The 26,249-nt window shown below is 39.8% G+C and overlaps 3 protein-coding genes across 3 annotated transcripts; 2 read left to right on the forward strand and 1 right to left on the reverse strand.

The window, feature by feature from the left end:
- The first annotated feature begins 689 nt into the window (after window positions 1-689).
- LOC128742113 (uncharacterized) lies at window positions 690-3,361 on the forward strand. The gene is made up of 4 exons (XM_053838331.1): window positions 690-764; window positions 845-2,549; window positions 2,609-2,776; window positions 2,826-3,361. Exons 1-4 carry the CDS (start codon window positions 756-758, stop codon window positions 3,305-3,307), a joined length of 2,364 nt encoding a protein of 787 aa, XP_053694306.1. The 5' UTR covers window positions 690-755; the 3' UTR covers window positions 3,308-3,361.
- A 3-nt stretch (window positions 3,362-3,364) lies between these two features.
- LOC128742114 (39S ribosomal protein L51, mitochondrial) lies at window positions 3,365-4,018 on the reverse strand. Its single transcript, XM_053838332.1, has 2 exons — window positions 3,729-4,018; window positions 3,365-3,671 (listed from the first exon to the last, which is right to left on the reverse strand). Exons 1-2 carry the CDS (start codon window positions 3,929-3,931, stop codon window positions 3,383-3,385), a joined length of 492 nt encoding a protein of 163 aa, XP_053694307.1. The 5' UTR covers window positions 3,932-4,018; the 3' UTR covers window positions 3,365-3,382.
- Window positions 4,019-12,660: 8,642 nt separating this feature from the next.
- LOC128742451 (importin-5) lies at window positions 12,661-26,199 on the forward strand. Its single transcript, XM_053838819.1, has 6 exons — window positions 12,661-12,834; window positions 13,964-15,329; window positions 15,584-16,807; window positions 24,203-24,327; window positions 24,389-24,576; window positions 24,777-26,199. Exons 1-6 carry the CDS (start codon window positions 12,754-12,756, stop codon window positions 25,093-25,095), a joined length of 3,303 nt encoding a protein of 1,100 aa, XP_053694794.1. The 5' UTR covers window positions 12,661-12,753; the 3' UTR covers window positions 25,096-26,199.
- Window positions 26,200-26,249: the final 50 nt, after the last annotated feature.

Here is a 26,249-nt window from a genome sequence, read left to right on the forward strand (position 1 = left end):
GGGTCGGTCACTCGGCACAGCCGTTTTTATGTTAGGCAACTTGAAACGAGCCGAACTGTGCCGATGCTGTACCGAAAGTGCCGAACTGCAAGATTTGTTAAATTCGTTAAAATCTGATAGATCTGACAACCGTGCGAGATGATTTTGACAACTGGCAGTGCTCCCATTTCATTATGTAAAATTGAACCGGAGGTGTGTAAAGCCCTATAAATGTTTTTTTTTTATAAGGCTTTAGAGGTGTGCCGTTTGATATCTCTGCAGTGCCGGGGCACTATGTGCTGAGTGTCCGACCCCTTGGGTACTGCCAGAGTAAACGCGATAGCGACGCGACGCAACTGCGCTCACATTCGTTTAAATACGCAGCTCTTTTTCGCCGGAAGCAGGGCTACGCATTTAAAACAATGTAAATGGCCAAACAGAATGCTGCGTGAATGCATCCGTCAGTGTTAATTTGACAGTAAACCCATGGGAAAACTGTCAGAATAACGCTGACGGACGCGTTGACGCAGCATTCTGTTTGGCTCTTAAGCGAAGTCGCGTCCCGTCGCTGTCGCGTGCATTCTGTACGGGGCCTAAGAGTGCGGCTTTATAATTTTGAAAAAAAATCTGGCATCTCTGATAAACAGAGCTTTTGTTTTGATTTTCTGTTTGTTTTGTTTAGTTCTGTTTCTGTTTGTTTGGTGCGTGGAGGTGGCGGTGTGTAATTTTAGATTTTGCTATTAAATTTGTAATCGGAATTTTAAATTTTGACGATCATGAATGAGGTAAGTTTTCTACTGAGTCCTTGATACCTAATATATTTCGTTTATTTCATCTATCAATTTTGTTAATGTATTCTTGACAGTTGATTCTCTTGAATTGGGAGATTTCCAATCTTACGAAAACGTTAACAACGCATAGAAAGGGTTCAGCAATAAAAATTAAAACAGTTGATTTACTCAATCAACTTCTGGACACTGTAAGCTTATTTTTAACGAATCACTCTATTGTACCAACGGACAAATGTGGTGTCGACGAATTTATATTAGATGAGTATTTCATACTGCCCAAAGTTATATGTAGGCGCTGTAATCTAATGATGAAATATAAACAATCACAAATGCTTGAGCATGCAAAAGTGCATTCAAAAAGCAAAGCGAGCCTTCTCTTAGAATCTTTAAAAGGAAGAAATGAGCAGAATGTACAAGTAAACACGAAGAGTTCTGAAGCTAATGAGGTAAAACTTATAAATTCAGAAGCCAAAACGAAGAAATCCAAAAACAGGAAAAAGAAACCTAAGGCAGTGTTAGAACCTATTATCAATGGTCAACCAACTAGTAAATTACCTCCTACAGTGCGAGAAGGCATCCCGCATACAAATGCCAAGAGTTCATGTGACCAATCTAAGAAAGGCATTGATGTAAATAATGAAATCACGAAAAAACCGGCCACTGTACAGATAACGTTGCGTCCAAGTGCACCAGATGCCACGATGTCAACTAAAATTGTTCAAAAACCTCCCAAAAATGATCAACTAACTACCAAATTACCTCCTACAGTGCGAAAAGGTACCTCACAGCTTGATGGCAAGAGTCCGCATGAGCAATATATGCAGGGCGATGATGTAAAGAAAGATATCACTAGAAATCCGGCCACTGCGCCGGTGAAGTCGTGCCGATGTGCTCTAGATTCAACGATGTCAACAGAAAATGTCCAACAACCTGCTACTAGCATTGCTGTGGAGATTGATGAAGGCAATTCAAATGCAGATGATAAGGATCAGTGTGAGCGATCTATAAAAGACATTACTAAAGAATCAGTCACTCAGATAAAAACGTCTCCATGTCCGCTAGATTCAATGACATCAAATAAGGATGTCCAACAGTCTGAAACTCTAACCGCAGCGGTTGATTGCAAGTCAGCGGATAAAGAGACAAATGTATCCGTTTTGCCATTTCACAAGGTTTATGCTCCTGCTACAACAAAAGAGGAAAATCATGACAAAATAGTAAGACCACGCCGAAAACCTCGTAAAAGAGGTCATCCAGAAAACATAACATGCATTGAGAAAGGTTGTATTCCTATCTGTGATATTGATTTGACAAAGAAGTTGAAAAAGTTTTTGCAGAAAATTCCAATTGAATATGTGAGAAACAGAACGAAGCACAACTTGATGGTAATGAAATCATCAGTTCATACAAATATTGCCCAAGGTCTAGAAAAGTTGCTCCGGTTATTTTTCCCCAAAGTAAAAGCTTACGCCTTTGGCTCTAGAATTACTGGTCTTGCAGGCGAAACTAGTGATTTGGATATCTTTCTTGATCTAGATGACTGTTATGATGGACAAAATTGTTCAAAAGTGAATCAGGAACTCTATGTACGGACGGTCGAGCATATTCTGCGTGATTCTAATGAGTGGATGTATTTTGACGCTGTTATCAGTGCCAGGACTCCTATTCTGCGTGCTTGGAATATTTCTGAAAAAGTTGACTGTGACATTTCATTTGCGAATGGACTATCGCACCGCAATTCAATGTTGATCAAGTACATGTTTGAATTACAACCAATTGGTTAGTATTATAATGTTGTTGAAAATCTTTTGTTTGATAATTTATTTTAAACTTTTCAGCTTATTCTATGGCTATCTATATAAAGGAATGGGCCAAATACGCCAACATTAGCGGACTCAACAGTTACACTTTAACTATGTTAATATTTTTTTTCCTGCAAAAGAAAGAACTCTTGCCTTCTGTATACCGGCTGCAATTTGATTGCAAACCGCCACTTTACATTAAGAGTAAGTCTATTTAAAAAAAAAAACAAATTATACAGATTTTTCTTTGCAGGGTGGCAAGCAGATTTCGAAAGAAAAACATTAGAAGAGTTGAAAATTACTGCTGCTGAAGAAACTTCTACAGATGTTTTGTTAGCAAGCTTTTTCTTATTTTATGGGAGAATTTTTCCCATCGAGACACATGTAATTTGTCCTTATCTTGGCATGGCTCCGCGTAAAACAGATTTCGATCCAAACCAGTTCAAATGGCCAGTGCAAATGAAGGCACTAGCAGACTTCTACGACCAATTGTCATCCGATAGATATACGAGTAACGACATTCTAGCCTATACAAAACCAATTGTCGTTCAAGACCCGTTCGATTTAGCTCATAATGTGGCAAAAGGACTTGATTTGGCAGATGCCAGTAAGTTTATACACTATTGTACGCAGTCAGCATCCGAACTAGAGCAACAATTTACTCGCTTAAATAATGTCTCCGCTCTCGAAGCATTACAAACTATGAAAATGAACGCTCATTTGCCTTGTAACTAGCATTTTTTGTTTTTTTTAAATAAAAATTAAAAACAATTTAGTTGTTTATTTTGTGGCTAGTCAAATATAATTTATTTAAATGTTAGAAGGACCGGTTTTGGTTTTCCTGTTTAAAAATCTGTACAGATAAGAAATCCGTTTTTCCATGTTCCTCCATTTAGTCGGCCGCGCAGTAGGATAACTGGTTTGACTAAGCATTTTACGTTTGCGCAACAGAACCTGGTATTCATTTCCGGATACTCCACGTAACCAAGACGGAACCGAGTATAGAACTCGCGTAGGATGTAGTCTGTCATTTCCCAAAATATCAATGTAGTCATTTTGACCGAATAGAGCACGTTTTTCGCACCATGCATTTTTGGGTCTGTAAAAATTATAAGATGGTTTACGTTATCATAACTAAAACAAGACTATTTTAAACCTGTATTCAGGCATCGGCAATTTATGTCCATTGTCTAAGTGGGGTAGCATTCCGCGCTGGAGAATTTTCTCTTTGTAACCGTAGCGTCGTACAAGCCGTCCATTGGCAACTTTGTCTGCGTGATAACGAAAGCGAACCGACGTGACTTGTGGCTGCCATACCAATCGACGGGCAGAATTTAGGAGGGTATTGACGTAATTCATTTATATTTACTTATATTGGAATTTCTATTATAAAAGTTGAATTTTGATATCGTAATCGTAACAAAATTCAAAAACACAATGTGATGTTCCGATGTTGATACACTGAACACCGATGGATGACATAAGAGGCATACACACATGTTCGCTTTCGCTATAAATAGAGTTAAATTTACTTATTGCGACATTTGCCCCTACACTCAAAATAATCCACACGTCCTTTCCACGTGAAAAATCACGTAAATTTCTCTACAGGGATTTACGTGACTTTCAGGTGATTGTTATTGGAAAAAATAATAACATCTATCTGATTTTCACGTTAACGCATTAGTATGCGTGCGAACTACCTGAAAATCACGTAAATAGTACAGGAAAAGCTGGGTGGAAAATATTCACATAACTTTTCAGGTAACTTTGACGTGAAATATATTTTGAGTGTATGTAGACTACCCCGATTTACACGATTATCACAGTCGAATCTCGCACACGATTTCGCTCAAAGAAGATGAAGTGAAAAAGAAGGAAAAAGAAGTCAAACTCATTAGAAAATCAAACTAAAAGCCACTTTGCCACTTTGAAGTGAAAAAGTGGTCACTTCATATTCTTTGAGCGAAATCGTGTGCGAGATTCGACTGTGATAATCGTGTAAATCGGGGTAGTCTAAATAGGGGCAAATGTCGCAATACTATACACTCAAAATAATAATCACTTACATATCAAGTGCAAAACCATATAAATATTTTCCATAATACTTTTCACCTAAATATTATGTGTTCGTCACGTAAATATTCACATCAATATGATAGTCGGGTGCACATATAAGTTACGTGGAATTCAGGTGCCTTATGTATGAACTTCATTTAACTTCTAGTAGAATGTCACATACATTCTATCTGCATCATGCGGAATGGTCAATTTCTTAAATAGTATTAATAGTTTATTTAGCGGATATAATAAAAATAACCAGATATTCCCGATGATATAAAGTTTATTTAAAACTTATATCCGTGATACAAACATTATATACTCACTTTCTATATCTACTATATTTAGCTGCATTTAGACATTGGGCAATTTTACTAGGTGCCTAGAGTGACTAACTTAGCTTCTATTGGAAAATTCTGATGTATATTCCTCGTAGATGACTTGAATGTTTGCTTGAGCTTCACGCTGGTACTCAACCCTTGTGCCTTTAAAGGCAACAGTTGTTCTTCGCGAATTATGCTGTGGTTATGCGGTACTTAGGAAAACCAACACGGTGCAATGCTTCGTATCTAAAAAAAGTAAAAAAAATAACATAATATGCATTAATTGTTTGAGAAAGCGTATACCTTGACTTGCAGTCCTTATATTAAAATTGATGAACATATTTACAGTCCGCTGATCAGTCGTGCAATCGTCGTATAACTTTACAACTTTTCACCACCAATCGGACTCTCAGATTCTCGCAGCGTAATTTCTCTCCTAAATATTTTGCAATGACTCCATAGAAAAAACTCAAGACCTGAAATTGTTAATGTGGATTTATTTTAGTGCTTATTTAAATTATAATTTACATTTAATTACTTGCGGTAAACTGTGTGATGAAAGCCCAAATTCGTTTGCCTCAATCTCACTTGACGTCATGTTGGTGTTTATTTTGCATACCTGTCAGTCACGTGACAGCTATATGAACGGTACATGAAAATTACGTTACATCACTTTTCGCATACCTGATTATCATGTGACCGTTATGTGATTGGCACATAAAAATTACGTTGCGTCATCTATTTATTTTGTGTACCTCGTAGTCACGTGACAGCTATGTAAACGGCACATGAAAATTAGTTTACATCATCTAATTATTTTGCATACCTGACAGTCAGGTGACATCTATGTGACCAGCACATGAAAATTACGTTTTGCATACCTGACTATCAAGTGACAGCTATGTGAACGGCATATGAAAGTTACGTTACATCACCTATTTATTTTGCACACCTGACAATCACGTGACGGTTATGTGAATGGCATTTGAAAATTAAGTAAAGGTATGTAAAATATATATGATGTCTGCTTGAATATTAACATATTGTCATCTAAATATTAGATGCTTAATATAAAACGTATATGAAAGCTCATTTTTGAAAAGTATGTGCATTTGCACGTAAGATGTAAGTGGTCTTTTGGTTGAGTGTATGGATACATTCATGATTGTTTGTTGTTCGAATGTATTGCGCTCTTCACACTCAATTGGACTGCACAGTTATAAAGTGCAACCTTCAAAACTGTGAAGAAAAGTGTGCTACTGATAATATCGCTAGCAATCTTATATCGATAATACATTATCGATCGTGGAAAGCTGGATACAGTTTCATTCGAAAGGTTTGATAAATGTTACGTAATACAAAAAAGGGTAAAAGTCATTTGTATTTAAGGCTGTGAACCATTTCGCGAAATTTTTAACTTTTTGGTTAAAATTTGACTGTTTGATGGTTATTTCTCCTCGAATGCGAACCATTTCATATTTGACGTATTGATAGTTTTTTTTTGTCCAATGAGAGCCTATAAGGTGAGGATGAAAATATTGTTTATTCTGTTCGAGTTAAAATTGGATGAATTTTTGATGTTGATTTGCTTTTATTTGATAGATAAAATTCATCTCATTTCAACCCGGGTTGTTTGAACAAATTTATTATGCGATAAGCATCCATACCAATGCAAAAAAAATTCCAACGAAAAATCAGTGAAACACGTCAAAGCTCTCTTCCTCACCTGTGCATATCTCATCGGCTCTGAAGCGAACCATCGAACTGTCAAAACCTTGGTCAAAACTAACCATGCTCCCGAGCAGGGTTATTTTCGAAAAACCATCGAACTGTCAAATTTTAACCAAAAAGTTAAAAATTTCGCGAAATGGTTCACAGCCTAAATATCCCGCATTTTGCACCTTACTGGACACCGCAGTCTAAAAGTGCGACTGGCACAAAAAGTGCAACAATGCGAATGCTGTGAGTGAGAAAGAGTGACAACTGCAATGTTGCTGTTTTGTTTTGTCATATAAATACATTGGCATTAGAGAAAATAATCTGGATTAATCCACCCAGTAAACCATTTGGTTTGTATATCTCGATTGCAACTGAGGTATCCAGCTTTTTACGCGCTATAATGGTGCCGCTATAAATTGTGTTCGTAATATGCGGACAATCTTTTTGACAACTCTGCATACATCAAATCTGGCACTTTTCTCTTGCAACCCTACCCTGCTCTTTCTTTCGTTTACGCGAAAAAAGGAGAGCAAAAATGTGCGAAATGTAAACAAAACTATTGCTCTCCTTCTTTTGCGTAAACGAAAAAAAGAGCAACACTGCCGTACAGGAGAAGAGTGCCCAGTTTTGATGGATGCAGAGTTGTCAAAAAGATTGTTCGAATATTACGAACACAATTTATAGCGTCCGCCATTATAGCGCGTAAAAAGCTGGATACGAAATCATATCTGACGAAAAAGTTATATTTCACGCCATATAAGAACATATATGTACCAAAGTGGAGGCGATATACGTGCGAAAATGTTGACAGCTATTTGTAATTCTATTTTGCGCAGTTTTTATAACACGCAACTAAATACTACTGAATATATGATATAGATATAATCAAATATTGCAATTGTCTATCCTGCTTTATAATTCACAGTCATGAATTGTACAGTGAACCCCCGTTCGTTTGAACGATTCCTCATGCAAACTAACGGGGTTAGTTTTTAATTTGAACAACTGGCAACCCTAAATATACTGGAACTTGTGTGAACTGGTCGCCCTACTCTCTGTTATTGTTTTGGTGGTTTGACTCAGTTGGAAGTTGAAAACAGCGAATATTTCATTCTCCGAGCGGATTTCTATCATAATCGTTGGGAAAACGCAATGTGAAACAGATTAACCACGCTAGATCAGTACAAGCAAATCGCGTTTCTGCGCATTGTCTGCGTAAAAAAATGATGTCATGTTGAGAATGACATTTGAACCATTTTTAATTTGCACGTCGTGCAAACCAACGGGGTGCAAATTAAAAAGTGTTCAGATTAAAAACGGTCAAACGAACGGGGGTCCACGGTATATGAAGACACGCACGACTGCAAAACAACTTATTGTTCACTTCGATTTGACATACTCTAATTATTATACAACTCCAATATGAAATTGACATGAAAACGATTTAATGTGAACTTTCTATTACGATTTTGTGTTATCTGGGCAGGTACAGCTGCAAAGCACAAAATTGCGAAATTATTCTCTACTTAGACTCAGATGATTTTAATTTCGCGCTCTCTAAAATTCGCACTTTATTTCGAACATAGAGCTTTCTGACAGCTCAAGCACACACTAGCGAACACGAAATATGTGTATGTACATGATGTTTACCTCATTTTGGGGAACAGCTGATGCTGGAGGAACAAACCGAAAAATAGCGATTACTACTGTGTTACCTGACTCACTGCGAATATGCGTTGTGTTCGCGGGATCATGTTGGTTCGAAAGGTTTCAAAAATATCGCCCTTCCCAGGTAACCGCTAAACACTGAATTAAGCTTGAAAGCTGCTCTAAATTTGCAAGTTACATGCTGCCAGATATAATTCAGCATTGTCAAAGCATAGCAGCTTTAAAATGGCATTCTCAATGCTGAATTAATATTAACTTGAAGCACTATGAAAAGCTGATTAGATGCTCTAAGCAAGCTTTATTGCCGTTACCGAAATCTCCTTGCGAACGTACGCGTGATTACAGAAAAAATGCTTCCCTCTCTTTTTATCTTACGCAAAATCCTGCACCGCCGATTGACTAAACATCAACACGAATCTATAGGGCATATGCATACTGATAATATGCAAGAAATATTTCTATACATGTATGCCATCACATAAAAAGAAAATAAAAGGTAGGTAATTCTCCCAAAGCGCAACTTATGGAAGAAATGTGAAAAACAAAATCTTTCCCTCCATTCCGCCTTGATAAGCAAATCAAACATCCGAGTTATGAATTTCGGTAATTTAAGTAGAGCTATTGGCAACTGACTCGCAACTACCGTTAACAGATCAACTGGTAAAGGCGTTGCCCTACTCTTCCACTGCAAGCCACGTAATCGACAGATTGGCTGGCGGTTCAATTCTAACCGAAAAAGAAAATAACAAAAAAGCAATCTTGAAACGTCAACAAAGTACGCTATATAAGCATAACAGAGAGGGAAGATAAAGAAAGGATGTACAATATTATTTTTCGCATTTTTTTATGTTTGACGTTTTACCGTTACGCAACAGGCGTTACGTTTTATGACATTTGTAAATCTCCAAGCACTAATGTAGCCGGATATTTCGCCAAAACCGGCTTTCTAGCAGCTTTTTATTGGCATATTGAACTATGCTGCACGATATGGTGTGCACCATAGGCTAATAAAAAGCTAGATTTCTGCTTCTTTAAGTGCTCACTGGTTACTTGGGTTGTATCGAAAATATCGTTAATTTTGATCACTAAAAATAACGTACTTAAACGTTATATTTCAAGTGCCAGTAGTACGCAATACATGTATTGTGAAACTGAATAGTTATTTATGCAACTTTTTACAAATTAAATGCAATAACAAAAGCACAACTTATAAAAAATCGTTTGTTATCGATATTAACTGCATATGCGTTATAAACGAATAAAACGCATGGTTTCGTTTTATTTCAATAACACGCATATTCGAAATGAGTCAGGTAAAACGGTAGCCATAATGGCGAATGTGTTCGTAATATTTGAACAGCACTTTTGAATTTCTCTATAATACATTGCACGTTTTCTTTCCGTACATTCCTTTAATTTTACCGTGAACGCGCGGAAAGAAAACGTGCGATGTATTAGGGAAATGTCAAAAATGCTGTTCAAATATTACGAACACGTCCGCCCTTATGGCTCGTAAAAAGCGTGGGGATGCGCTGTGCTATTCCTCGCTATATATTTGACAGAGGATAACATTGCGCTTCCAAAACTGTTAACGCTCCCAAGTGTCAAATTTCAATGGCAGTAACATAACGATAAAAAAAGAAAAAAGCAAAATATCGAGTTTCATTGTTCGATGTTGTACTCGCTGCTCTCCTTAATGGAGCATTCCCTTGGTAAAAAGCTGGATTCAATCGGGATGGCGGTACTAATAAGAAGAAGAGTAAGAACCCAGATGGCACGTCCTGTCCTGCTTAGATCTACACATTTAAACAGTTCAGTAAATTTTACCGAAATCTAAACAGCTGAACGTTCGGTAAAAATTTCGGTCGTGCATCTCGATGTTTACTGATCTTTAGTACACGGTAAAAAAATATCACGTCCATCTTAAGTGTTCTTGCATTTGAATCAAATTATTATGCAGCACTATAAATTGAAGTGATTTAGTATTGATTTTTGAAGGGTTTGCATTTTTTTTATAGAAAATGCCATCTATTGAAAATTATTTAATGGATATCGCAATCGAGTTGTAGTGCATATCTATAGAATTTGCAATAAATTTTTTTTCGTAATTCACAAGTGTTAAAAACTCGCGAAACATGGAGGCAGCTTGCTGTAATCGGAAGAAAAAATACAACCCCAAATGGAGAAAATACGTTTTCGCACCAAACTATTGCTATTCTAGAGTGTAAGTATAGTGAATTTATACTTGTGATCGTAATCAATAAATTGCTATCTGTTTTTAGGCTATGGAATTGATCACACGGCACCCGATATGATAGCAGCAATCAACCTGTGATCAACCTTATTTAGATATCCCAGTATTAAAAATAGCAATCCGGTTTCACTATCAGCGATTGAGGTTTTATTTGTATTATGTTTATTTATGTAATTGTATAATTATGAGTAATAAATAAAGTATCTTTACGAACAATCTTTTCTATTCAATTGACAGCTCAAAAGTTGAAAAGAAAGCACAATCGAAATTAAAATGATTTTTTGTTGATTTCATCATGCTATGTATTGATTCATTTTCAATAAATTTTCATTTCGAATCGTAATGTTTGGCAAGTAGTGCTAATCCAACGGTAAATCATTTCGCTTCAACGTGACAATTTTTTACCGTGTAACGTTTGGTAATTGAGCGTTTATCGTACGCACACATCGACGCACGATTTGTAGTTGCTGTTGTTAGATTTTACATTGATTTTACACGTTTGTTTTTGTTTTCCCCCAGTTATACCCCGGTAAAAAAACATACGTTTGAGTTAGAGTGACTATATCCAGCTTTTTACGCACTATAATGGTGGCCGCTATAAAGTGTGTTCGTAATATGCGAACAATCTTTTTGACAACTCTGCATACATCAAATCTGGCACTTTTCTTATGCAACACTACCGTGCTCTTTCTTTCGTTTACGCCAAAGAAAGAAAAGCAAAACTGTGCGAAATGTAAACAAAACTATTGCCTTCCTTCTTTTGCGTAAACGAAAGAAAGAGCAACACTGCCGTACAGGAGAAGAGTGCCCAGTTTTGATGTATGCAGAGTTGTCAAAAAGATTGTTCACATATTACGAGCACAATTTATAGCGTCCGCCATTACAGCGCGTAAAAAGCTGGATATAGAGTGGCGACAAGTCATCCCAAATGTATGCAATGCGGTATTTCCAAGGTTTTTCTTTCTCTTTCCTGCATACGCGTTGGATAGGTCGTCTGCTCGATTGGAATGACACTGACAGATAATTATCATTTCAATTTTGACATTGTCGCCACTCTGTATATAGTCACTCTAGTTCGAGTGATAAACGATAAGTTTTTGTAGCCTTTTGCACTGGGCTTAGCAAGCTCTATATAAAAAATTTTACCGAACATTCAGCTGTTTAAATTTCGGTAAAATTTTACCGAATTTGGTGCTTTTTTCTAAAGCGGGGTACGCTGCTGAAAAGAAAACAGCTCAAGAAAAAATCTTGTTATTTAAGCGGGGTACGCTGCTGAAAAGTAATGGGTAAAAAGATAGGACAAGAAATGCTCAAGAAATCGATTTCGTTTACGATTTCTTAAGCAGTACGCACTTCATAAGAAATATTATGTCACGTTCAGATGGCGCAGTTTTACATGCAGGTGAATTAAAACGTCACTTTTCCGTACGGAATAATATCCGGCGCAATTATTACCACAAGAAAAAATGACAGGTGGTTGCTTGCATTGGAGTTGTCAAAATTTCTTCGGTAAATAGCAAGATTTTTTCTTGAGCTGTTTTCTTTTCAGCAGCGTACCCCGCTTTACCGAAGAAATTTTGACAACTCCAATGCAAGCAACCACCTGTCATTTTTTCTTGTGGTAATAATTGCGCCGGATATTATTCCGTACGGAAAAGTGACGTTTTAATTCACTTGCGTGTAAACCAACGTCATCTGGACGTGAAATAATATTTCTTATGAGGTGCGTACTGCTTAAGAAATCGTAAAAGAAATCAATTTCTTGAGCATTTCTTGTCCTATCTTTTTACCCTTTTTACCCATTACTTTTCAGCATCAGCGTACCCCGCTTAAGTGTGAACCAAAACCATATTGCGCTAAAGGAATCTGGCATCACTGATTGCATCGATAATACCGCTGAAAGTCCCTTACCAAAGCCGCCCAGCTTGCATCTGGCAAGCCCAATCCGTGACAGGGAAATCGCGTTTAAGCCGCTGCAGCCGCCACTATTCGGCGCCTTTTCTAACTCGTGTCCGCGCTTACGCCGTTCTACTCTGTTCGTACCGTTCGCACTACACACCGCAGCACACCAGCTGCTTGCTTTTTCCTTGCGTCGCGCGGTATTCTATCCTTGAACGTTCCGTCAGTTTGTGGTTCTCTTTTGTAAATGCGAAATAATGGCTGCGGATCAGGTTCAGTTTCACCAGCTGCTAAATTCCCTGCTCTCGACCGACAACGATGTTCGAACGCAAGCGGAGGTACGTTTTTCCGGTGCTTGAAGGTATCCGGCAAGTTTTGCCGTAAAAATTGGCTTCGATCGTGCGCCATCCAGGCGTTTCTGGAAGGGTTCGGGCACGGAAGTGGTTTTACTTTTTCCATCGTCGATTGTTGCTTGTTCGTGGCGACAACGTGTTTTCTGCAGAAAATATTTTTTTTCATTTCTATGGCCTTTTTTACTGTCTGAAAGGATAGTGAGAAGTTTCTCTGGAGTTTTTCTGGATCGTGAAAGACCGTTGTAGATACTGAAATGGTTGATCCTAGTGAACCATTAGTAGGAAACTTGCTTCCGGAAGGTAGTGTAAAGAAGAACTACGAACAAGTGAAAATTGTGATTCAGCCTTCGTTGCGCGTGTGACCGTGAAAAAGTAAGGAACATGATTGAGAAAATAATGATCGAAAATGGTTTGTTCCGGAAAAAAGTGTGAAATTGTTTTATAGTTGAAAGTTTTTGCCACGAACAGAGATCCATGTATAGTTACAAAGATAATAATAATATGCAGTTTAGTTTATTACGACTTTTCCTAGTAATCTTTTATGTTTAATTTTCAACCAAAACCATTAATCCTTAGAGATGGTACATCAATTGCAAAAATCATTAATATAAATATTAAATTGAAATATGAATTAGTAATAAATGATCACTTCGATTTTTACGGAAGCAAATTTACTAATAGTATTTTTTTATAGGAAATATACATTTACATAATAAAATTCAGAAAATTAGCAATTACGTAGTAGCTTGAAATTTGTAATAATGCTCTCTCAAAAATTATTAAAATTGTCGTTTGTAATGATTATAAATGATTTTATGTTATATGAATGTTGATCGATTTCTACTGAAAGTTGATATTATATATAGTTATAGTACCATATTTGAATATTGAATTAAAGGAAAACGTACCGACATCATGTACCTTCAACGTAGACACTGAGTTTAAGGTTGTGATTGAAAATATAAAAATTTGGCATGATTAGTTTTCATTTAGGTGTCCAATAAATATGAAGTAAAATGATAATTTCAATGCAATTACCACAATGAGAAAATGTCAAATAACTGTATATTAACAATCACTTTAATTTCACTTTCTGAAAAATTTCATTCCACAGGAAGCATACAACAACATACCATGCGATGGCAAGGTAACACATTTGTTAGGCGCAATCCAGAATCCGCAAATGTCCGAGGAAGCTCGCATGATGGCGGCCGTCCTGCTGCGCCGATTGTTCTCCGCTGAATTCCAGGATTTCTACAATCCATTGCCGCCGGAATCGAAGGAACAATTAAAGCAGCAGGTATTAATCACTCTGCAGCAAAACGAGAGTCCAACCTTGCGACGGAAGATCTGTGAAGTGGTAGCTGAAGTGGCACGCAACCTAATCGATGACGACGGTAACAACCAGTGGCCGGAATTCCTACAGTTTCTATTCCAGTGCGCCAGTGCTCCGAGCGTACAAATGCAGGAATCAGCACTGCGAATTTTCTCTTCGGTTCCTGGAATCTTCGGCAACCAGCAGGCGCAACATTTGCAATTGATTAAGCAAATGTTGATTAAATATTTGGACCCGTCGTCAGATCCAGAGGTTCGTTTCCAGGCAGTTCGAGCTGTCGGTGCCTTTATTTTATTGCATGATAAAGAGGAGGACGTCCAACGACAGTTTAACGACTTGTTGCCTCGTGTTATCATGATCACGGCTGAGAGCATCGACCAACAAGATGACCAAACGTTGATTAAATTGCTGATTGATATGGCTGAGAGTGTCCCGAAGTTTTTGCGCCCACAACTAGAGCCAATTTTCGAGATGTGCATGAAAGTATTCAGCAGCTCGGAGGTGGAGGACAGTTGGCGTCATCTGGCACTCGAAGTGATGGTATCGCTATCGGAGAATGCCCCAGCAATGGTTCGCAAGCGGGCGGAAAAATATGTTGCTTCGCTCATTCCATTGGTGCTGCAGATGATGACTGATCTGGAAGATGACGAGGAGTGGTCCGTGTCGGATGAAATATGCGAAGACGATACAAGCGATAATAACGTAATCGCCGAATCGGCTCTAGACAGACTTGCATGCGGTCTCGGCGGCAAAGCGGTGCTGCCTCACATTGTTGGTAATATTCCAAACATGCTCAATAATCCGGACTGGAAACAACGACATGCAGCTCTGATGGCAATTTCGGCAGCCGGCGAAGGATGCCACAAACAGATGGAAGCTATGCTGGAGAACATCATGCAAGGTGTTCTGAAGTTCCTGATGGATCCACACCCAAGGGTGCGCTATGCCGCATGCAATGCGATCGGACAAATGGCGACCGATTTCGCGCCAATTTTCGAGAAAAAGTTTCACGAGCAGGTTATTCCCGGTTTGTTGAGCTTGCTGGATGACGTGCAGAATCCACGTGTGCAAGCGCACGCTGGAGCAGCGCTGGTTAATTTCAGTGAAGATTGCCCGAAGAATATTCTCACCCGTTATCTTGACGGTAAGTGTTTAAATGATTTAAATACGATTGTATTGTGTGAGGTTCTTGAAGTTCTTTTAAATTTAGAGCTTTTTCAAATCCTGCTTTCACACATAAATTAAAGTCATTTTGTCCTAGAGAGGTTTAGATGTGTTGCAGACTTTAGTATTTGAACGCGATTGGCAAAGCACAACCATGTTCTAACTAAAAAGATGTTTTAAAGTTCTTTGATTGACTAGACAACCATTAAAATAATTACTTTCGTCCCACCACAGGTATCATGGCTAAGCTCGAAGCAATCTTAACCACCAAATTCAAGGAATTAGTGGAGAAAGGTACTAAACTGGTATTGGAGCAGGTGGTTACTACGATCGCTTCGGTTGCCGACACCACAGAGAAGGACTTTGTTGGCTACTACGATCGATTGATGCCTTGCCTGAAATACATTATTCAGAACGGAAACACCGACGAATTGCGGTTGCTACGTGGAAAGACGATTGAATGTGTGTCATTGATTGGCCTTGCCGTTGGAGCAGAGAAATTTATGTCCGACGCTTCCGATGTGATGGACATGCTGTTGAAGACCCACACTGAGGGAGATTTGCCGGATGATGATCCGCAGACTTCGTATTTGATTTCGGCTTGGGCTCGTATTTGCAAGATTCTTGGCAAACAGTTCGAGCAGTATTTGCCACTGGTAATGGGACCGGTTATGAGGACCGCATCGATGAAACCGGAAGTTGCTCTGTTGGATAACGACGAAGTGCAGGACGTGGAAAGCGATAATGACTGGCAGTTTGTCAACTTGGGTGAACAGCAAAACTTTGGAATCCGCACCGCTGGTCTGGAAGATAAAGCTTCTGCGTGTGAAATGTTGGTTTGCTATGCTCGTGAGCTGAAGGATGGGTTCGCCAATTATGCCGAAGAGGTTGTTCGCCTGATGGTTCCGATGTTGAAATTTTATTTCCACGATGGTGTCCGTACGGCAGCAGCTGAGTCGTTACCGTACCTTCTGGATTGTGCCAAAATCAAGGGTCCCACTTATTTGGAAGGTATGTGGCTCTATATCTGTCCGGAACTTCTTAAGGCAATCGATTCCGAGCCGGAACCAGACGTGCAAGCTGAACTTCTTCACTCGCTTGCCAAATGTATTGAAACCCTTGGTGCTGCATGCCTTTCAACGGAAGCAATGGATGAAGTGCTCAAGCTCATTGATAAATTCATGAATCAACACTTTCAAAAGGAGGAAAAGCGTGCTCTGGCTCGCAAAGAGGAAGACTACGATGACGGTGTTGAAGAGCAACTAGCTGAGGAAGACGACGCGGACATCTATCTGCTATCGAGAATATCTGACATCATACATGCGCTGTTCCTAACCTACAAGGATGGATTTTTGCCCTTTTTCCAGCGTGTTGTACCACACTTTGTCAAGCTGTTGGATCCAACCAAAACATGGGCTGATCGACAATGGGGACTATGCATATTTGACGATCTGATTGGTAAGTTATACACTATCTAATTACAGTTTCTAAGGATCTTTCTATAATTTCTATTCTAAATGATGACGTGTTCAATGTATGACACACCAGTGTGATTACGAGACTCTTTGAATATTATTGGCTTAACCTTTTCTGATATCACGTGTGCTCTAGCGAAAAGCATTAAATATTGAACAAATGAAAGTCTTTAACACAAGTTTTTTGCACATTTCTTTTCATTTTTGCCGTCTAATTCCGTCGAACGAACGTTTCACCTGATTATCGGATGACTCATCACATGGGCAAATTTCGGTCGGTGCCGAATGCAACTCGCGATGTATGTACACAGGTATGTATCTTTTTTTTTCTTTTCCATACCGTCTGTTTCGCTTAAATGAGTTGCTTTGTGTTATTTTGGGGCATTATCTATATAGCTGTGTGGCGTTAAGTTGCATTTCAGATAGCATGATCTGTCTACTCAAACTGGTTCTGGATAAAGGAGGGTATAGAGAAGAGCAAGTTTTGTTGTTTTTGAAAGCATTTTTTTTGCGCTGTGAGCGCTAAAAATTTGATTGATGTTAATTATTTCCAGACGTTGTTTTTCATTTTATTCCACTGATTGTGCGATACATACAGAAATATGAACCATTGTTACTCGAACCGGTAGTCTGTAACACGAACAAGATGTGTCTTTTGATTAATAATTATTAATACGAATTGATTGATCAAGACACATTGTGTCCAGTAAAAATCTAATAAGTAAACCTGCAACGAAGAATAACTGTTGTCAGGCGGCGATAACAGGATTCAGCTTGCAGTTATATTTTTGCTGCACCATAGTAATGTCGATCCATCTTTCTTTTATTTTGGTCTTACCTAATGGAACAAGGATTTTTTTTTAAAACTGCGTATAGAAGCGGAAAGATAAGGGATAGAATGGGTTATTTTTTGTGAATTTCTTTTAAGCAACGAAAAAGTTTGCATGCAAAATGCTTTTGGACTTTCTCAGCTAGTACTTTAATTACTTTCAATTTTAAAAAATTATCGTTAAAATTGTGCTGCTGACGGGATATTATTTGCGGGTGCTTGTTTGTAGCTAAAATTTTGTTAATGCTTAAGAAAAATCTACAACTCTGCAAATCTACAATCTACATAATTCAATTAGGTACTGTTTTGAATATGATGCTGGCACCCCTCTATTACTGGCGCCGGCTGAGTCACTCCCGACGTCTGGTTTATGAGATTTGCTTTCTGTTTCTCTTATATTATCTACCAAAAATGGTTCACAACACCCTTCGTTCGAATATGACAAGGGCAATTATGTTTTTCTTTTCGTAAACAAGCAATCTTCCAAAAGGAGACAAAATCTAAAAAAGAATTTGAACCACCTTTGATCATTTTGGACTTCCGGTTCTGTTTTGTGGGTCCAACTGTTTCAAAACCGCAGAGGATCGAAACGTTTTTTACACCGACTGTAGGGCCCTTGATCGAAATGCTTTTGATCGAAAATCAGAATGGCGTTTACCCACCTCGGAAAAGGACCAAATACACCCAGAAATAGATTATATGGCGTAACCGCTGGAGCCAAAAGCGATAAATTAAAGTTTGATGTTGGAGGTTCACCACCTAATGTTATCCGGTCAACGGCTACAACGTTCCGGTGCCAACAACGGCAAAGAAGATAGTAAACAATAACAAGATTATGCATCATCAGACATTATTTTGTTTAAAGATGGAATCTTCGTTGCACACGTTCTATTCTAGCTGTCCAGCACAAGTTATGGGGATTCCAGATGATACAGGCGTTTTCAAGTATTGGTCGTACTAATGCGCAGTACAATGCTTTCAAGCAATGCGGATCTTTAAAGTCACGAGCGATTTTTGTGATGAATCCCAGTTGCTGCGAAGCTCTTGAGATGACAGCAGCATATTGTTGGTTGAACGTGAGCTTGTTATCCAACAGAACTCCAAGATCATTAATCTGATCGACGCGTTCTAGAACAACACCGTTTATCTGATAGTCAAATGAGATAGGCACATTACAACTATGAAATGATATTGCAACACATTTGGCATTGCTTATTGTTAGCTTGTTTCTGTTCCAATCAGCGAAGATGTGCAGCAGTGTTTGCAATCGGCGGCAATCGTCAACAGATTTCACAATTAGATAGATCTTTAGATCATCGGCATATACCAGTACGCATCCGGAATCTAGCAGAATAGCAATATCGTTAAAGTACAAGGCGAAAAGCAAAGTACGTAAAGGCACGTAAAGTACGGTCTGTAAGATATGAGCTTAACCACGAAGTCAGTCTATCAGAAACACCCAGATAAGAGAGCTTGTGCAAGAGTATTTGATGATCTACTGTGTCGAACGCTGCCTTAATATCTGTGTACACAGCATCGATTTGCGTTCCGGCTTCCATTTGTGAGATGCAGGTACTGGTGAATTCGATCAAGGTAGTCGACACAGGACGACCCGGCATAAAACCATGCTGGTCAACTGATATGTAGTTTCTGGTGCTGTTCAGGATTACACTACTGACGATGATTTCAGAAAGCATTGATCCAGCAGAAAGACTTGTAATGCCTCTGTAGTTCCTTACGTCTCGTTTTCCTCCCTTCTTGAATACGGGAAACATATAGGACTGTTTCCACAGCGTAGGAAACTTCCGCTGATCAAACGATTTGTTAAAAATCCGACTGAAGGGCAGGGCAACAGCAGTAGCGCAGCCGCAGAGAATAATAGCTGGAATACCATCGGGACCAGGTGAGGTGAGTACGAGTTCTTCAATTTCTTGGCACCAGCAATATCCATATCTGGAGAGATGTCAAAAATATTCAGATCAACTGCACCATCAGGGACATCCGACGCAGCCATTTCAGCATCAGATTGTGTAGTACAGCCACTCGCGAACGCGAATGATTGGCAAACAATTCACAAGATTCGGTAATTGTCGAGGATTCCATTCCACCCAGGATCACACTAGAAGGAATGGAAAAGTTTTTCCTCTTGGAGTTTATGAATGTCCAAAAGCTTTTAGGATTATTTCGCAAACCAAATTGCACCCGCAGTACACAGGATTTGTAAAGAGAACTGTTCAACCTACGGTAAGCGTCACTGGCATCTTTGAAAGCGCGTTTATTTAGCGGTGTTCGTTGCTTTACGTTGCTTGCTTCTATCGTAGTCTCTGTTTAGCGTTACGATGCCGTTTCAATCTGCGCAGCTCATTGTTACTCCAAGCAGGTTTTAAAGGAGGTTTAACTCTAGGTACATTTCCATTCAGCCAAGTGCAGACAGCATTGCAAAACTGCACTGTCATATCGTCCACGTCCATCTCACCCAATAATGCAGCCCAGTCCAGAGAAGAAAGGTATTCATCAAGTGCCTCAAAGTTTATACGACGATAATTTAGAGGTGCCATTCCGACATTGACAGCAGGAGCGTCAACGGGATCTACCACTATGGGCAAAAATAAATCCAATGGAGGATGGTGAGGATCGACTGGAAGCAGCGGAGATATTGCGCAAATCACTGAGATCTCTTGATCAGGAAGGCAGTACACGAGGTCGAGTGTCCGTCCAAGGTAATAACACAGTGGATTTACTTGTTTTGAATTTAGGAATTCGAATCCATCAACCACAGCAGCACTACCAGCAGAAAGCATGAGGGAATTGTCGTATTGTACTCCATCCTCCCCATTAAACCAAGAAAACCACAATTCTGTGGTCAGAAACCTCTTTCTCACGTAGCTCACGAATCGAGAGAACGAGAGAATATGCTCGTCTATGAACCTGACTACCTTGCTTCTACCGGGAGGGATGTAAACTGCTACAAGCAAAAACTTCGTGCCTCTGACAACAGCAAAAACGCAGACTTGTTCGAGACAACTTCCGTGGTTTAGATCGACCATCGAACTAGGAAACTGTTGGGCAACGGCAATCAATACGCCACCAAAAGAGCTTTTGTGACTATTCTTTTAGCTACGATCACATCGATAAACGTTGAAGGCGGATCCAAACAGCTGAAGGGAATTGATGCAGCCATCTAATCCGGTTTCAGTTATCATGATTAGATCATAGCAGCAGTCATTAGATGCAAGGAACAGGTCGTCTACTTTAGTTCTTAGACCTCGCACATTCTGATAGTACGCTCTAATGCCATCCGTGTCACTGGTGTGTGTTGATAGTTCCAAAAAAGTACTCCTTTCACGTGGAGAGCCCGAGCTGTTCGCAGCAAAAACAGTACCACTGCTAAACGCGGGCCGAAACTCGGAGGCTTCTATAATGTCAGCTTCAATGCGCACCGTATGACCTACAGGTAATGATCATCCTGGAGATAGTTGAGACGAGCAGGAAGCGTTCGAAAGATCAGGAGGAGTCACGTCCAAAACGGCACCGTACTTGCCTGAGAGTGGTTGTCGGGAGATCCCGTCACCAACCACGACCGAAGGAGCAGGACGACTCTGTTGGCAGGAACCATCCGGAACTTGACGAATATGTAGACAGGAAGCATCAGGAAAGTCGACTTGGTCGGGTGGCTCGGGGACTCCATTAGTTCTAATAAAGAATGCGATAATCATGATTTTACATCAATTACGTAGTCGTGTTAACGTAAGAAACGTAGTTGGTCTCGGCCCCGTAGATGGGTAACCCGAAACCGGTCGGCACGTAAAGTGTCCAAAGTTATTTAAGAGGCGATAATATTCCAGAATCCTCACTGGCCGAGGTTATTCGGTTCGATTCTACAACATCTGCTGAAGCTTCTAGAATAAGTCATAGCATAGCAGGGCCAAAAGCATCGCCACGAAACTCTTCAGATCAAACTATTGAATACCTTTCATCTAGTATCAAGAAGTTTCACTATGATCCGAAAGACGGAATGGCTTTCGATTGTTGGTTTTCAACATATAAAGATCTCTTCAGGAAGGACGGCACAAGGTGGGTTAATCCAGCGAAGATGCGGCTTATACTGCGCAGTCTAAGTGTTCCAGTTCTCCAGAAATTTCTTAATTATTCGATCATGCTAGTTTAGTTGAAGTTTAGTTTTCATCTGCGGTCTAAAATCTGCAAAGATACCGACGTCAAAATTCGACTTCTCGTAAAACTTGAATCTGAACCACCTGATTACAATCCACTTGGAATGTCTTGTAGCTGAATGTCAGAATCACAGATCGACGACGTTTTGATCGACTGTCGGCACTTCTCAGACATCGATGTCCGATCCTATCGCAGCGCCAACGTTTTTTTTCCTGCATGGACTCATCACTGCCACCAGTATCGTTGATCTATTGTGATATCGCCCGGGTGTTTGTTGTATAATCCGCACTGCATTTATTTTTGCTATAATCGCTATTGAGTGAGCGATATGCTTTTTTTTAAATTTTATGCGTGCTTGTGTGTAATTGGGTACCCTTCCTTCAATGCTTTCTCTATTTTTCCCACCTCGTTCCACATGACAGCGCTGTCCCCAATTATAGCCATCTCTGGCGCAGCTAACGAGTGCATTTTACTATAAGGGTCATTTTTGCACTGTCAATAGGCCTTATCGGGATAATATACAATTTAGCATGAAGCAAGGTGATGAGGGGCCTGAGAATCAACCCATGCTAAAGTCCCTTTGACATCGATAGGCCTGATTCTACTAAGATTCGAACCCATGACCATTCGCTTGTCAAAGCAGACTCGGTTACCTTGCGACTACAGAGCTCCTCCCCCCAGCCCCAACGTTGATTCGGACCAACTTAGTGATACCCAACACTCTCCGTTGTGAACAACATTCGGTACCGACGTCAGCCTCGGTTAAATCTTACGCCACTGAAGCAGCCAGACGTCGCCGCAAACTACGCGCACTTACTCGAAGCTGCGCTGCCGGTAGAGGACGAGCCGGACGAAGCCCTTTTCGAGGACTGTTGGAACGCTATCAACATAGCCATTAGCAGTGTAACGGAGAGTTCCATCGGTAATATGGCACGGAATCAGCGTAACGATTGTTTTAGCTATGAATATAGAAGGGCGATGGATGAGGAGAACGCTGCGCGGGCGGCCAAGTTGCGCAGTGCAACAGGTCAGAACGTGGAAAGACACAAACAGAAGAAGATACAGCGAAACCAAATCTTCCGGGAGAAAAGGCGCTACCTGGAAGAGCAGAAATATACAGAGTTGGAGCGGCTGCATCGTTCTCAAGAAATGCGAATGTTTTAGCAGAAACTGAACGGATCCCGCAAAGGCTTTGTGTCGCGAGCCGAAATGTGTTGGAATAAGAATGGCAGTATTTTGACGGACGTCCGTGAAGTGACCGAAATGTGGAAGCAGCACTTCGATGAACCTCTGAATTGCAGTCAGACGGAGAACCATGGCGGCGATGAAAGCGATTTTGACGGTGCAACAAACGGGAAAGAGGTGCCAGCCCCAACGAGAGGCGAAATTGTAGAGGCCACCATGCAGCTAAATAACAATAAGTCAGCTGGGAAAGACGGTTTCGGAGCGGAGCTTATTAGAATGGAACCAGTAAACCAGTCATAAATCTACGAAAAATGTCAAATTGACTGAGTCGGCCGGGGGCTTAGGGTCAGTAGGGGAAGGAGAATTCTACAATGATCACGGGCAATAATAGAGGTACTAAGATAGCAGATGGGAAATTAAGTCAATTCTTATACCATATTATATTTAATTCGCAATAATAATATTTCTAGCAGTCGGTTTTTGAGTTTTAACGACGGATTCCCGTTATAAATATTGCGCACTAGCTCTGTGGTCTCGAGGGTTGGCAGCTGGGTGCGACCCTAGGTTTTAAAGCTTCTGTCAACTACCGCGAACACCCAGGTCGTCTTGAGTTCAATTTACTATGCAGCCCTATTTTGGGACCCTGCATAAATACCGGGGGGATGAGAGATAAAGTTTGTTCCATGGTTCGAGTCTCGATAAGTTGATAACTACTGATGGTCCAAGATTTGTCTTCCTGTTGGTTCATTTGTGGTTGTTTGTGTTTGTGCCTGTGGGCATAGGCGTGTCGGCTATGCTTGGGGCTCTACCTGTAGTTTAGTGGGCGTCATTGCCTGTCTCATCAGGTAATTGGTGTTTGAAGTCTCCCTGACACTTTGTTGATGGCATCACAAAAGGGCCCGGCGCACAGTTTTATACGCTATAGGGACCAGCTGAATAGCCCGAAAAAGGAAAAGAAGGAAAAAAGGAAAGGCAGAATAAGGTGCTTATAGTATTAGATAATCAGAGTCCGTTTTAAACACCGAAGAAGATTACAAGTACTAATCGAAATACGTACGTCTATTTGTAAAAGGATTGTAATATTTCTTATATTTATTTTATTAAATGGACCATTCTTCTTATGATGTCGTAAATAACAAAACACTGTTCGCAAATTAGAGATTTTCAATGTTTGTCATTTTACCGTTACAGAATACAGTGGACCAATGTGTGCGCAATACCAGGCATACTTTTTGCAACCGATGCTGGAATATATTAAGGACAAACAGCCGGAAGTACGACAAGCAGCGGTTTACGGATGTGGAGTGCTAGCACAGGTGAGGACTTTTTCTAGCTAATAAAATGCTTATATTATTTAAATAATCTACTTGTTCCCAGTTCGGTGGCGATCAATTTTCGATGACGTGTGCTCAAGCCATCCAGCTGTTGGTCGAAATCATCATGATGCCGGGCAGTCGTGAACCGGAAAATGTGAACCCGACAGAAAACGCTATCTCTGCTGTAACCAAGATATTGAAGTATAACAACAAAGCCATCACGAGTCCGGACGAAATCATCGCCATCTGGTGAGTAGACGATATGTGGTTAATGAATTATTCTGGTGTAAAACATGATGAGATTAAAATGAACAAGTCTTACAACAAGGCATATGCCGGTTTTTGGGGAATTTCGTTTTGGCTTAACCTTTTCTGAGTGCGTTTAACTTACCGATTGCGAGAGGTACCTTTGTTGTGCAAATAGGCTAACTTATGTTTTCATTTGACAGGTTTTCTTGGCTGCCCGTTGTGGAGGATGACGATGAAGCAATTCACGTTTACGGATATCTGTGTGATCTGATTCAGGCGAACCATCCTGTAGTGTTGGGTGATAACAACTCCAACCTGCCCCGGATCGTGTCCATCTTCGCCGAAGCATTCTATCGAGAGGCAATGTCCGTCGGTCACCCGGAATCGACACGAATGTTGGCCATAATCAAGCAGATCGAAGCCAGTCCGGATATTTTCCAGGCATGCATAAATCAGTTGACGGCGGAACAGAAATCTGCTTTGGAAGAGGCATACCGAAGTGTAGCCGTTGCACAGTAAAAAGAAAATTATGATGAAAACATACATCGGCTTCTGTTGCGGTTTTTCCTCTTCTGAAGATAGTTTTTAGGTTCTACTAGAGCGACTGAGCGAGCATAGGACGTAGTGATATCGCGAGACAGGGCGGCTCTCGACGAAAACGGTTGTACGAGTTGATAGGTTTTGACATTTGGTCGGCTTTTTAGTATGTTGAGCAAATAAGAAATAGTAGAAGTTACACTATAATTGGCCTTGTGCAAATTGAATTTTTTCCAACTGTACGGCTCTAATGAGATTGAGTTTAAGGAGAATATTATATATAAAATTATATAGTGGTTTCTCTGCAGCATACACCGTAGCATTCTATCGAAGATTTATTTTGTAATTATTTAATCACAGCTTTTTCGTTTTCCAGTACGACGTGAATAATTAACACATCAGTTTTACAAAGAATACCTATATTGTTACCGCTACGTCAGTTAGATGGCAATTCACAATAAAACAAGTTCAACACCTTAATGCTCGCAAGGTCACTAAGCTAAGGGATTCATTCTGCTCAATTGAACTGAACGGATGCTTCTTGGCTGACTGTCATTGAGTTAGGCGTAGCTGAGCCCCGGAGCATAGTTTTTTTTAGAATTGTATATAGCGTTCTCAGTGCGAGCAAGTTTTTTCGGACTGAAAGCGGATTTACAAAAGGAAAATGCGACAGTTTTAGTGTTGTCCCCCGTTTATTGTCCAATGTTCCATTCATACGCATGCAACATGCTTTTTTCTCGCGTAAATTTTTAGTGTTTGTATTTTTACACGTCTTTTGACGACACGGTTGCATGCTAAGCGTGCATTTACTTCTTAGAATTGTTCATTTGGAAATGGTTCCATTGCCTCTAACCAAAAATTTACATCGAGAAAAAAATAATGCCAAATCAATGGACTTTCCTTTGTTTCACCTTAGTTCCTCCAGTTGGGAAAGGGCTCAGTCCGCGTAGTGTCAGCTGTTTTAACTGCAATGAAACTTCTGCGACATTGAACTACACAAGATCTATATGCACATTTTCCATATTAAAAAGGCAAATTCTATATATATTTAACGACAAGAATAAAAATATTCTATCATTCAAAATCATCCGCACAAGGGTCGTTCTAGGTGAATAGAATTTAAAGAAACCCGTCTC

This window comes from Sabethes cyaneus, chromosome 3 (assembly GCF_943734655.1).
Source record: "Sabethes cyaneus chromosome 3, idSabCyanKW18_F2, whole genome shotgun sequence".
Taxonomy (NCBI): domain Eukaryota; kingdom Metazoa; phylum Arthropoda; class Insecta; order Diptera; family Culicidae; genus Sabethes; species Sabethes cyaneus.